This window comes from Linepithema humile, chromosome 6, assembly GCF_040581485.1.
Source record: "Linepithema humile isolate Giens D197 chromosome 6, Lhum_UNIL_v1.0, whole genome shotgun sequence".
Taxonomy (NCBI): Eukaryota; Metazoa; Arthropoda; class Insecta; order Hymenoptera; family Formicidae; genus Linepithema; species Linepithema humile.
This window is the reverse complement of record NC_090133.1, coordinates 19,464,427-19,478,999: the sequence shown is the minus strand read 5'-3', so window position 1 is coordinate 19,478,999 and position 14,573 is coordinate 19,464,427. Positions and strand designations below refer to the sequence as shown.

The 14,573-nt window shown below is 39.9% G+C and overlaps 2 protein-coding genes across 7 annotated transcripts in view; one reads left to right on the top strand and one right to left on the bottom strand.

Annotated features, from left to right (window-relative positions):
* LOC105678744 (growth factor receptor-bound protein 14-like) overlaps nucleotides 1-14,573 on the bottom strand; it is a 242,162-nt gene that overhangs the window by 178,308 nt on the left and 49,281 nt on the right. The window contains exons 1-2 of one of the 4 annotated variants that reach the window (XM_012378312.2): nucleotides 2,725-4,579; nucleotides 338-751 (exon numbers count right to left, since the gene is read on the bottom strand). The exons of 2 other annotated variants lie outside the window; for them this stretch is intronic. In XM_012378312.2, the coding sequence (XP_012233735.1) occupies nucleotides 338-395 (58 nt within the window). In that variant the 5' untranslated portion in view covers nucleotides 396-751; nucleotides 2,725-4,579. Of the gene's footprint in view, nucleotides 1-337; nucleotides 752-2,724; nucleotides 4,580-14,573 lie in introns of those variants that run through there. One more of the 4 variants, XM_012378313.2, reaches the window with a different exon arrangement.
* Nucleotides 3,736-14,573, top strand: part of Smyd4-2 (SET and MYND domain containing, class 4, member 2) — a 106,131-nt gene continuing 95,293 nt past the window's right edge. The window contains exons 1-3 of one of the 3 annotated variants that reach the window (XM_067358220.1): nucleotides 3,736-3,857; nucleotides 4,356-4,413; nucleotides 4,573-4,936. The gene's annotated coding sequence lies outside the window, so the exon portion shown is untranslated. Of the gene's footprint in view, nucleotides 3,858-4,355; nucleotides 4,414-4,572; nucleotides 4,941-13,178; nucleotides 13,427-14,573 lie in introns of those variants that run through there. The other 2 variants (XM_067358219.1, XM_067358221.1) reach the window with 2 other exon arrangements.

The following is a 14,573-nucleotide window of genomic DNA, read 5'->3' as shown; positions in this document are numbered from 1 at the left end:
GCGTTAAGAGAGACATATATTTACGCATTCCAGTTTGCACGTAGTAGGACTCTTTCCTGCGCGCTCCATCGCATCGTCCATTGACAAACGCGCGATGGATTAAAATAAAACTACGAGATGCGCGTAGCGCAGCACTAATTAATCTAAAGATGATAAGAGTTACGCTCTCTCAATCAGTATCATCCGGTTACCAAATAAAATCTATTAGACGAATAAAAGAATGTGATGTTTTCGGAAATTGGATTGGAGATAAACACGGTATCTCGAATGGGTATATTCGAGTCAAAAATAACCGCACCACGTGGCAAGTAAGGATGAGAGATATTTGGGTACTCACGATGGTGCGTGGGATAATTGTTGTTGTTGTTGTTGGAGAGGAGCCGCTGGTAATCCATGCTTGATACCGATGATACTCCGTGACAAATCGACGTCTCGTTGTAACTTTTGTCGCGCACAATTCGCACAGTTTTCACACTCCCGCGTTCGGTACTACACTACGTAATATTACACTATGACGAGTTCGCGGAACGAGAACGTTCTTTATTTTTCCAAACAAGGCACGGTATTGCCAGTCACAGTTTTTGTCATCCGCATCGCTCGGCGAAGGACACCAGTTTGTTTACACGCATGTCGCGACGTTGAACGAACGGTGTTCGCGAGAACAAAGGCTGTTTCGTCCTTCGGAGAATTTTCGGTTAACCGGATCGCGCGCACGGACGTCCAATCATGACCTAAGTAAGATCTAAACTTGCTACGGTGAGACGTTAGAAAACGAAATAAAACAGTGTATTCGCTTGACGAGGGACTTGCTATTAGATTAGATAGATAATATCGTTACTCTAATATCACGGAGATCATTGATAAGATAATGTTATGAAGAAAACGTTAATAATTTTAAACGTAGAAATAGTGAATCGCGTCGCGAATCAATGATGTCGGAAACGAAAGTAGATCGTAAAGGTAAAAAAAAGGTACAAGATGAAGGCGGAATCTCACGTGGACGTAGTAGCTGCATAGCAAACAAAGCGAGATGAATCGATGCTTTATCGATTAAAATATCCGATAAGCTGCGCGTGATACACAACACAAGTGAGCTTATAAGTGAGAGTAATAACGGGAGAGAGTAACGAGATTAGAGTGGGAGAATGCGGCGAGTTCATCGAATATGTCAATTTTGTTAATTGTTTTGAAAATAATGTGTCACGGTCATGGTCAATTAACGATTGGCAATTGGCGACTGGCAATTATTACAAACCGCTAAATAAACTGTAAACAGAGCAAATATGATTATTATTATTAACGACAGCGTACTCTAATAACGATGCACGAAATGTCAAATCATCGATCGAAATTAAATACGGACCACCCGTAATATGCCGCCTAGTTATCCCACCGCTTCTACACAAGTGTCTCATAAATCCCTACGTTTCCAGGAAGAAAGGCTTGTTCCGATCGGTTGACTAAGCAAGCGGCTTTTTGTCGGCTCCAAAACGGCGCCAAAACTCGATTTAAGCGATTCGTGCCACGATAATTCTATCTTTTTGTTTGCGAAACTATGAATTACTAGTATCGCTAATAATTGATGGATTCAGTGTGCAGATAAAGTCGTATCTAAAATAAACTTTATAAATAATTGATATACTTCATTCTACCATTGCATTTTCAAATTCGATATCGTTTGTTTCTTATTTGAATGAAATTGTCTTAGAATCGTCCCGAACTTTGTATATTTAGGAAAATACTGCGTCATATAAATTTGCATTAGACGCGAGTATGTGGGAACCAGACACGCAAATTAAAATCAGCCACGAGAAGTCATCGACTCCCACGCTATGAGCGCGACATGTGCATAAAGGAGGTAATCGGGGCGCATTCTTGCACGTATGCGCACATGTCTAGAGCTACACGCGTGATTAACAACGCATTCCCGGAAATCGGTCGCTCGTGTACGACGAACTGCAAAAAATTTGCTTATAAAAGACTCGCATACCTCATTATTCGTCGATTTCAACTATTATTATATGCTATTCACTCTAAAAAAAATTTATACCGTTTCTATTCTCCCGTTTATTATATCGCTATACAACGAATATAAACAAATAAAACAATAAGGAGTCGTGTTAAAATAAGTCGACTTGACGTAATGTCAATGGATCAACGAACCGTGACATTTCAATTTCGAGGTATCACGTAACAGGTTAATCGATAATCAATAACATCGGAAAAACGAGAATTAAGAATGTTCAATTTTACAATACCAAAAGTCGAAGAAGTCGATCGTTCGAGCGGAACGTTTAATCGTATTCTCAACAAAACTCACACGCAATGTTGAATGTGATGAAATGTGATGAAATGTGGTCGCGTGTACTACGCCTTACTACGCAGTGTGAGCAGGAGGAGGCTGTCATTGCCCCGTGTCATTGTACTGTGTTTACGTCGCAATTGAAACTCGCCGCATACTCGAGACACACTAGCCACAACGTCGCGGGTGAAAAATCACGAACGAAAGCGCGATCATGCAAGAATAATCGCAACCGACCGACCATTTGTTCTCCCTCGCATTCTAAATTCAAACAACGCAAGATGGCAAAACGTACGCGGTAAACTTCACGACGTTCCGTCGCGCGCGCAGAATCGCGACAAATGTGATACGCCATCGACTCGAATCTTGGCAAGTTTCTCGCAATCGTAGACGCAAAAAACTATGATTATTATGAATCTAACCTCGATGCTATATTGCAGGAAGCTCCGTGTAACACGTTGTATCCAACCTTCGACTGGAACGCACGACGGCGTCACACGTGACCGTTGAGTCGTAGTGTCGCACACTTTCGATTACAATGAGATTCTTAAACGCATCTTCACACTGCTTACTCTTCACAGCGAACACCAAGCACGCGCGTATGATTTCGGTGTAGGTTATCAGCGGAGAAACACGGGAAAGATCAGAATACATCACTCGGATTATTAGCACGAAGCACGATACATTGATCAAGTCGCGCGCGATTCACACTTCTCCGGCGAGTCGTAGTAAAACACGAACATAACGCAACGACGCGATCAGGTCAACTAACCCTTGGTGATTTTCGTGCCGCTGCGTGAAGCGGCGCGGCGCAGCGGTGGCGGCGGTGACGGCGGCAGCCGAAAACTACGAGGACCCGCGGTAGGTAGACCTGCTGAGGCTACTACTAAACGGCAACTTCAGACTTCTTGTTGGCGTTCGTCTTTGTTCTAGAATAATCATGCAATTATATCGTCGCTACCGGACACGATTCTAATAAACGCGACTTCCACGAAATTCAATCGAGCATCGTCATTCGTTACTTTTTTACGCGGTTTCCCAGTCGAGTTCTCGGTAAAGCAAGCGCGCGCCGAACGTAAACAAGACGGAGCGTTGCACACGCGCGATAATGGTGTGCTTTCGTTCGGCCGTTTTTACGTAAAATCTTTCGAATTACGGAGGCGTGTTCAATTCCATGTTATTCGTCACGCATGGAGCAACCGATATTTTCACCGCGTCATCCCGCCGAACGAGACGAAAAAGTAAAACGTGCTACTCGCGTGGCGTTCCGCGTAGTACTACGAAGAGGGACGATTCCCGCCGCGTACGGCCTCCCTCACTCACACACAGTTATGCGTCTCGCCGTGTAGACGGCGCGCTCTGTCTCATTCGCTCGCACTGCGCGCTACGAAGGCGCATTTGTACACAGACAAGTATTCTACGTGTGGAGACTCCCGCTCCCATCTCCCCTTTGCGAATCACCTCATTGGCATCCGTCGCGCGTCTCGCGAGTTCGTCTATAGACTTCTTCCTCGTTTCTCGTTTCAAGGGTGGAATCGCGACACTCTTATCGCAGGTAAGCAACGCAATTACTCTTCTGACAAAACTTTTGGAAGATCGAGTTATGAACGACTCGTATGAGCTTTCGATAATTGCGTCTGAGATTTTCATTCGATTTATTGTCATTATTTGTTCAAACATATCTGTCATATCTTGTGTTAATGTAAAATTCCATCAAAAGTTTGATTTCATATCTCGCGCGCAACTTGGATAAAGTACCGTTATGTCTTAAAACAAGCTGAGTTGTGTCAAAGGCGCTGATTGGCTAATCAATAGAGAGCTTGTGACGTCATGAAAAACTTAGCAAATTCTCTATGCGACAACCAATCAAAATTATTCATACATACGACAAGGGAGATATTCGCGGTAGTTTTTCACAAAATGGCTGCTCGATCGGAAGCAATCAGCAAAGACTTATTCAATGACGCAATCTACGAGTCCCTTTCTTCCCGCAATAATCGGCTTGTTGTAAAGTACGAAAGCTAATTGATGCTACTTTATTAATCCTTTGCAGTCGAAACACTGAGCATCTTACTAAAGGCTGTGGCGACTTCAACCCGGCATCGTGAAAGGTTAAATTTTATGATAATTGAAACTTTTTATTATTATGAGTATTTCTATCGAGAGAAAGCTTTCATCGAGACATTGTATGTAAATGACAACATGAAAGTGAAACAAGAACTCACAATTCCATGACATTGAATATCTAATTCTTTCTCGTCGTTTTACAGCTCATTCCCGGTCGTTCCTTTGTCGTTATGGACACGCCTAAGATTCTTCTAAAAACAAGCGGCACGTGCACAACCAAAAGTAAGACGCCAAGCATACGAGGTGAGACGAAAAGACTTGACAAAAGAAGAGAGGAGGGCGGCATTCGCATGGTGACATTGCGTCGCCGCACGTACACGCTCATGTAATTGTTCTCACGAGTTCGCCGACACGAGTGCGACAACACGACGCGGGATGAAATGAGATAGGAAAGAAATATAAAACTGCCATCGATGGAGCATGTCCTAAGCATGGCTGCACACATGGAGAATTATCCCGTCTGCTATTGCCCTGCCTGCCGTACGATGAACTACAAGTCTTCGCTATGTAGGTGAGTCTTTTGCATGTATTTCATTGCGCAGGCATGCGCCAAGAACGGAATTGAAGTGGAAATCGCGGATTGGAACAACTAGTACTTATGTTCGTTTGATTACTTCGACAATATCTTTATATTTATTAATGTTGTCGATTCGAAATAATTGCATTCATACGTTCAAATTAGAAGATTACTTCTTCAAATACACATGTGATGTAATAGATATTTGGAGCTATAAATTCAACTTGATTTCATACATTTGATTTAATGGATATCATGTCAAGCAAAATTGAACGTCATGTTATATTGAATAAACGTTCTCGAATCACGCTGAATCAATCCGCTCTTGGATGCATCCGCACATTGGCGCGACGCTTTGAGCTAGCACGCGGTTGCTCGCGTTTGCGCGAGGAAAAAGGCGGAGAGCGACGCGTTGCACCGGCACATGCTCCTGCCGCCTCCACGTTTCGCTCGAAACCGGTGACGTAGCGTGACGTCACAGTAGACGCCGTTCCCGGGACGGACGATCGATCGTGGTCATCGTACACGACCACTACTACTATTACCGCTGGCGTCGCGGTAAGAAGAGACACGTTTATACGACCATGCAATCGCATCGTGTGAAAGAGAATCTCAAATCGGATTTTGAATACACGGAAACGGTCCATGTGTACATGTGATGCGGATTAGGTTCAAGGCTCAGCTAGACTAGAGTTAGATCAGGTCAGGAACGCTCGTTCCGATTAAAGGTGAAACACGGGTTGGATATTACTTAAACGAAAGTTGATTAAATTGGGAACTTCTCCATGAAAAAAGATCAACAGTTAATTCGTTGCAACGTGCGTATTCGTTAAAGAAATTTTTATTGAGGAAAATAACTTGTCGCCAAGTCTATTTCTGAGAATATATCCCGATTATGATGCAACATCGGCCGTGAGTAAAGAAACTGCGGGAGATGAGGCTAAATTTACATAGCCGGGTCGCGTAAAACGCGTCGTGAAGATGATTCGTCGTAATTGCTCCAAATATATAAGAACGACGACGACGGACCAACGGACGGAAGAGGAGGAAGCCCTCGAGAAAAGAGTTAGAAAGACGACAGGGTCCGTCGAGGCAGGGGGGATGACAAATGGTAAGCGGGAAACGCCGAGGCAAGGATAAGCGACGGGAGAACGCGCTACTCTGCGACGGAGAACGAAATCGGTTCAATAAATGCAACGCGCGCGCGGCCGTCGGCACTCGCCAATGATGACGGAAGCGGCGTCGCATGATGCGGCGTGGCGCGACGTGGAGAGAGCGAAGAGGCTGGGCGGGAAAATCTCCGTTTTGCGAGAGTGCAAGAGAGAAATAGAGTGCACAGCCACGTAACGGGCGTGAGCGCGACGGAGAGACAACAAACCCACGCCTGCGCCACGTGGAGTGAACGTAGTAGTAAGCCGGGCGAGAGGGAACGACGAGATCCGGGACGGAGAAGTGTGAGATGAGAGTAGGGACGATCGGCGATATTCAGGTACTAGAAAGCATCTAAATTGAAAGTTAAGGATGTTTAAGACTCCTTTGCTGCAGTCATAACCGAACAATTTTTATTTAATTAGTCTCCTGTTTAATATTGCTAATTTATGTTGTCAATTAACTTTGATTGATCATATTTTAGCACATTACCACTTTATGAAATGAGAGATTGTGTTAAATTTTGTCCTATATGTCGCAATAAAAAATTTTTTTCGTATATCATCACTCATGTTTGATAAATTTGCAAGATACAATAAAGACTCTTCGTAAGATTCGTAGATTAATAATTGTTAATCTTGATTAACTCTCTTGATTAAGGTCTATTTTCTTTATGGAAATAAGTTGAATGTGCGTGCATTTTGCTAATGAAAAATAATTAAAACGGTAGTTTTCCACATATTTTATCAATTTATTTTATCAATTTATGTTATCAAACGCGTGAATAATGGTATACAAAAAAATTTATTGTGACGTATTCGCAAAAAAAAATAATTTCTCACTTTTTACGTTATAATTTAATATAGTTAGAGTGAGGAAAGAGGAATCTTAAACTCGAATAACCGTTAGTAAACGAGAAAAAGGAACATATATTTTTTGTTCGCGGCATCTCGTTATTTTCAGCGTGACGCTGACCCTGATGAAACGAGACGCAAAAGTTACGTGTGGCGTTGCGATGCGAAACGGGTAGACGGTCACTCTCTCGACGGTCGATAGCTCCGGATCGAGTGCGAGAAAGAACCGACTCGGTCGGAGAGAGAAAGAGAGAGAGAGAGAGAGAGACGGAATAATAACAATGCAACGTGCTTCACGATTGCCAATGCACCGTTTGTCTGCTTACAGTTGTTATTGTTACCGTTACTACAGTTAGTCTCATGCGTCTCATTTACTATCACCATTTCTAATTATAATCTGCGCATTTCTGCATTAAACACGAGATTATGATCAAAGTTATTAACAATAATTAATAATGAATGATCTTATTATTTTTTTCTTTGTTATTATTTAACTATTTTCTTATCAAATATTAATATTGCTAATTTATCATTATTAATTAACTTTAATAATTATATTTTGACCATTTTATCAATTATGATTTTTTATATTATAAGACTTTATCAAAATTATCGATATTGATCATGAGATCTCTTTCATTGTTGAATCACTATTCGATTTGCGATTTATACGAAAGAGATTACAGTCACGAAAAGATTCTCGCACGGTTTTCGCGTTCGTAATTATTCATGGATTCAAGCGACCTTGACGGAAAAAAGATGGATGATAACAGTAATTAGTTATGCGCGTGTTGGCTTTCACGTTAACTATGCTAATGAATGCGGAAGGCAAGAAACTGTCCATAGAAGTTGAACTTATTACTTATTTACATCATGAATTATTCCGCGAAGAAATGCATGACGGACAAATGTGACATTTGATAAAACTACGCTACTTAACTTTAGTCCACGTAATTTCCTAGCAAATGAAAATTGCACGACCTAACAACTATTTTATAGATCAGAAGATAATTTGATAATTGTATAATTGCAAAGAAAACAATAATTTATATCTGATAGTATTGATATATAATCATAGTAATTCAATTCAAACAATTCTAATTCATTCTTTTCATCAAATGAGAGAGATCTCATGATCGATATCGATAATTTTGATAAGGTCTTTCTTAAGGACTCGTAGGGATATGATTCTTAACTAGCAGTGCCACGCCTGCGGATGTCGACCAGGTGAACGGGGACAATGAGGGACGCGGGAAAGGGCGGTGGGGAAAGGGATGAATGAGAGACAGAGAGAGAGAGGGTGGATAGAAGATAGAAATAGGATGATAACAGAGGCATCGACCGGTAGGGTACGCGTTGCCTGGACAACACAACGAACGTAGACTTTAGCCGAATTATTTGTTAAGCCGCGCTCACACGAAACGCATCGTTTATCAGTATTTGGCTGGGAGTTACATCGGTTTATCCCCTCGGAATTAATGCTGCGCGAATATGCCGCAAGCTTAGGGTAGAAATGAAATCCCGGGGATATCATCGAATTTCCTATATTTAGTTGCTGATCGAGTGAATGTCAATTTGAAATTTTGGAGACAAAATTCTGCCATGTGCCCGCACTCTCAACAGTTGAAGTTTAGACGATTCATAACTCGCGATAGAATTTAAGATGGAAATTTAATTATAATTTTATATACGTGATACGTAATATAGAAATCCGTGGTTGAAATATAAATGTAATTAGTTTTCTCTATTATGGAGTACGTAAAATTATGAATATAAATTTCTATCTCAAAATCCGTGAAATTATAGATCATCTAAAGTGGGTTTAACCTGGCAATTGTTGAATATATGAATTTTAGATGTCTTGAAAATACTGATACCCCGTTATTTAAACAATTGTCAATCTTTTTAGTCTAATTTTTAATATCTGGGTTTCCCCTTGCACAAAATACCAGAAAAATCGCAATTTAGATATCATGCAACACGAACTGAAGGAGGAACGTGATTTACCGCACAACGCAAACTGGCGCGAGAAAAAAAATGCTTTTATGCGAATAACATGTTAAGTGGAGCCTTTATGAACTCTTCGTAATTAAATTAAACGTGGTTACGAGCACGTAACGTGGCCAAGCGGGGCTTCGGCGGGATGCATTCTCTATGTACGTTACTGAAACGGAATCTACCCCCGGCGTTTTAAATGACACGCAACGATAATTATACTCGCGGCTTCCCTCTTCGCGTATATTCTCCCTCGTTTGGCGTCTCTACGAGAGATCGGTTGGGCAAGGTCCGGCATGCTCTTCGAGCTGCAACGGTCGCTTCCGAACGAGGGTTGTTCACCCCTATCCCGATCGAATTTTAGGGCTGCCAGGATTGCGAAATAATACGTGGCTACGCGAGAATCAAATCAATTCAAATAATAAGCAAATAATACCAACAATTTTGCTATAACGTGTTTGAATTTCTCTAAATTAATAAATAATGAAATAAAAAGAAATTAATTTATATATAATTTTCTAAATCTTTATACTATTTTCGAAAATTAATTCGCTAAATTATTATATATATTTTATATAAAATCTGGAATTATGCTGTTTACGTATCTCGTCGAAATAAGCTGGTAGAAATTTTCCGTAAATTCTTCTCTGCAAGTTAAGGGATAGAATGCGAAACATCCGTGTCTGGTAAATGGATGTCATCGGTCGAGAGTTAGGAGAAATATGCAGCGTCGCGGAGAATGCAAAAGAATAGTATGCAAAAGTGTTGCGCTAACGGTGCGCCATTAATCTGCAGGAACCGCAGGCGCGTGCGGCATCGCGCTTAGTCGCGCGCGCAATTAAAGTAAACACGTGGTGGAAATTAATTAATCGATGCGCGATGCCGTGCGTGAAGTACAACGTCATTTGTTGCGCACACTAGTCGCCGACATACGCCGGGTACGCTGACGACGAGCATAAACGAGACGATAATGAACCAGGCTGACAAGCGTATTTTTTCAATGCGATGTTTATGTATGATTATTACGAGAAAGTAAATATGCGTTATCATCACGCGAGCCTCGTCTCTGATAAAAGCAACCGGTGAAATCTATACATAACAGGCAGCTTACGTATCAATTGTGTCGATGCGATCGTCAGACTCCTCGTCAGAGTGTTTTTTTTTCTACTTCCATGAAGAAAAAGTCGACAGAGAATCTATCGTTGGTATCGAAATTGTAAATTCTGGAGTACCTGATGCAAAAACGCGTATTCTTCTCACGATGTTACTATTGGGATTTTATCTAGTTTGTAGTGCGTGAGTTTTTCATTCAATCGCTTATCTCGTTAAAGTGGAATGTAGCTACTACAACGATCGATCGGTGTCCCTGATACGTCTGTCCATATTGCGGCGAAGTGTACCGGATGTGTCGTATCGGTTTCTGGGAAATATAACAGGCGTGTCTCGTAAAAATTGAAGGAAGCGCAGTATATTTCATCACGTTTATGTCGAGAACGCGGCGATAACACAGCTGGCGCAGTAACAACAAGAGACGCGGAATTTATTTATACAATACTTCGCGTTAACCTCCGCGACCCGAAGGTTGTCCAAACAAGTTCCACTCGAATTATTTGCACGAAGTCTTTTGCTTCTTCTCCCACCTTATCTGATACCGCTCTTGCTTGAGATCTTTATTCGCTCGCAGATACACAATGTCCCAGGAACTTTACCCCACACTTCCTTTCATTCGTCGATTTACTGATCAATTCGCAATTTACTTCTTCGTAGAAAGAACTTTGTGCTTTTAGAATTAAAATAAATTTTATATTTTTATAATTCATGTTAAAGTATACACATGCAATTAAAATCACCTTAAATTGAAAAAAGAACTGCAATTCTTCAAGAGTCAATCTTGAAATTTTTCAGTTTTTAATTTTTATATTTTTGTTAAGGAAGAATTTATATTAATTAAAAACACTTGCGAATGGAAAAAAAGTATCGACCATCCTGTACAATTTCAAAAAAAAATAGAAAGGAAGTGTTCATTTGAATTAAATCGTGTCAAAACTTGCTTTGATGCAATTCATTCGTTTTACCGCTCTGAATCGCGCAAATCCACTAAACCGAACGAACTATTCCGTTTTAATTTCACCGAGGATCGCGAACGCGCAACATTCGCAAACTCACCGACGCGACTAATAATTGTGACTGACAATCAAAATGCACGACGAAGTCACACTCTCGATGCTTCGTCCGTGCATATGCACTCACTCCGACGCTCCTCGATGGAAGTATCGACAAAATGAACGCCGGAGCCGAAGGCCATTTACGACACACATTCTGACGAATGAGCTCTGTCCGACTGACGCAATGGGTGATCGAGATATGACGCGCGTACGCCAAACCGTTCGCCACGTAATTTTGGTTCGCGGTTACATCGACTGACAGTTTTGTCTCAACTGTATTAACATAATAATAGATGTAGTCAGACAGTTTTCCAAACATAAAACACAGTCTTCTTCGTACGACAAAAAGAAAAGCGATTGAAGAATGTAGTGTATCTAAAATTTCCCTTTCTAAATTTATGAAAATTAATTTTACAATCAAGAAAGAACTAAATTTAAATTTATTTTCTCAAGTTTTCAGAAGACTAACAATAAGACGCATTATGTACTTATTATGTACTTATCTAAAATCGTATTTCACTAATTTTAAGTCATACATTATGTATAATTTTTAAGCTGCATACGTTAAAATATATTAACATATATTAGGATATTTCTTTCCTTCTTTTTGACTTACAATAGTACTTTTTGAATAGAAGACTAATGTCTCCATGGAGATAATCTTAGAATTTGAGATATGCACACAAAATGTAGGGAGATAAATAGACTATACATTCTTTCACCAAATAACTGTAGATAATCGTATTCCAGATAACCGTACGTCACGTTAAAGTTACATGAAATTCAAAACAAAATTTCAAAGAAAACTTCGAATGAATAAACGATATATATCATTTAGCTTTGAATTTTATGCTACGCAAATATACATATATGCGGCATTTACAAAAATGAGTTTAAAATCTTTATATTTCAAATGAGTTTCATACAACTATTATTTCTCAGCAAAATTTGAATAGGAGACCTGATTGTAAAATTGTGCAATATTAAGAAAGACGAAGAAGACTAGTTATTTTCGAAATATTACGCAATAGAGATTCGCGTATCGATAAAATTATGCCAATGACACATGGATAAAATTATGGAGAAGTTTCGCTTAACAAAACGAGAATATCGATGATTCACGCAGCCACGTATGCTTCAGATTTATACGACTACAACTTGAAATATGATATCGGTCCTGAATTGATCTTCAAAATGCCGCGTTTCGCGAGTGAAGTAAAACTTCGTGTCCAATTATTTTCTGCGAAAATACGTTCTGTTATGAAACGCAATGAAAATTATCGCGCCGGCGTTATTGAATTTATCCTCCTTTCACAATTCATTGTGATTGTATGTTTAAATGATATCGCAATTATACATATTTAAGTAATGAACAAGTAATTAATTCATTGACAAGTTATTGCAGCATTTATTCCAACTGCTACAAATTATGCTTTAGACTGCTCTACGTCAATATTATTGAATCGATAAGAATAGATAATAAAAACTTGCTTATTGTTATTTAGATGCGCTACTGAATATATAAATTTATTTTATATCTATGCACACTATCGGAAAAACAAAAATCAACTCGTGCGGTGTTCACTTTCGGAAATTGAAATTTGCCATGATCGACACATTGCTGATATCTCGATATCGATATATTCGACGCTTTTCACGACCTTTAGTTGCCGTGATAATGTCTGCTACGCCATATCAGTTCGGAATGCAGAACGCGAATGTTCCGTGATTAATCACGTTTTATTACCCGTCAAGAGTGTATAAGGGTTGCGAATTTTTGTCGGGAGTGCCAATAGCAATGACGGGCGATTACCGGAACGTATTATTCCCGTGGGTATTCGTGATTAACGGCGTTTTGTCGATTGCCTAGCTACCGCGCCGTGAATTGAAACGAGATTAGATCTTGATACGCGAAAATGGTCTGCATTCGCATAAGAAGGTTGAAACGCGGTGTACTTTGGATTAAATATAATATGCTGAAAACTCAGCTTATCGGAACTAAGTCGGATAAAACGTTGTTGTTGTTGTTGTTGTTGTTGTTGTTGTTGTTGTTGTTGTTGTTGTTGTTGTTGTTGTGTCGTTCATGTCTATAGCCGATGATCTCTGTGTGACCGTCGACAAGGTCGTCGCTCATTTCATTCGTTCGAAAAGTGCGTATGTATACAGTGCCGAATGGACCGTTGGACGTGTAAGGTTTATTTAATTACGTGTAGAGCGCATTATTAAATTCCGGTTTTTTGATATTTATCGATTCTTTAAGCAGAGCAATCATACGTGAAATCTGCAGCAGATGGAGCAAATTGCAATACCTTAACTGGTGAGTAAGTTATTTCTTCATTATTTAAATATGTACATAATTGCGATAACACACATGCATTACGACTATACAACGGCGGAAATCGTGAAAAGCAATTGTTTGGGTTGAAACGCGAAGCCAGGTGTGCCAAATGTTCGAACAATTCGCTGCCGAGCTTTCACAATAAGAAGGTTCACAAAGTTCGCGATTCCCGGTGCTTTCACTTGTTGCGCGGCGGGAGGGAACGATGATCGATGATCTCCTACCGTATCGTTTGATAGCCGCAAAACCGCAGACATGGTGCTTGTCGCCGCGAGACCGCGTTTACCGTTCCTCTCGAGGTATCTGATATCGATATTTCTAATAATATCACTTCTCCCCCTAGCTTTCGCTCTCCATCTTCGTGATACCACCTCGGTATCATCACACCACGAGTTTTGATCGAATCTGCATGTTGATTTATATTGCACGTACTCGGTTAATATTAATTCTGGTAAAATAAAATTCAGTCAATGAAAATTATTATTATTATATGAACATATGAAATAATTTACTCTTGCGTTAATTATATCTCAATATATTAGCTAGAAATTTAAATAATTATTCGCATACTTTGAATAAATTCTTTAGCATTAAAATTATATATTTTGCGAATAAAACTTCCAATTAAAAATATATTAATTTTCACAACAAATCCAAACTTCATAAATTTACATAGTTAATAAAATGATACATGAAATATTCATTTAATCTCAGATATCATTTATTTATACATTTGAAAATCGGTCGATAAATTTAGTAGTTTTGACCTTTTCACATTCAAATGTCACTCATAATAAAATACGATCGTGACTAGGTCAAATATTTGCTTTTGATCGCCATTCATTTCAAATCTGTTTATTCGGATGTAAAATAAACACAGCTTTAACTCAAAATGCGAGTAGCGGGAAAAGTAAAGTCTCGAGCTAATTTACAAGTGACTGCATCTTCATTCTTTCGCTCGCTTCGTCTTCCCAAGTTTTCTGCGGCGCATATTCTGTGACTTTTGTATTCGTGAGTGACGACCTCGAGAGGGATGGTGACGGACGAAGTCAGAAGGCGAAGTGGGAGGGAAAGACAGCTAGGAAACGGCGAAACGAAACGAAACGACGTTTGAGATCCCGTGAGA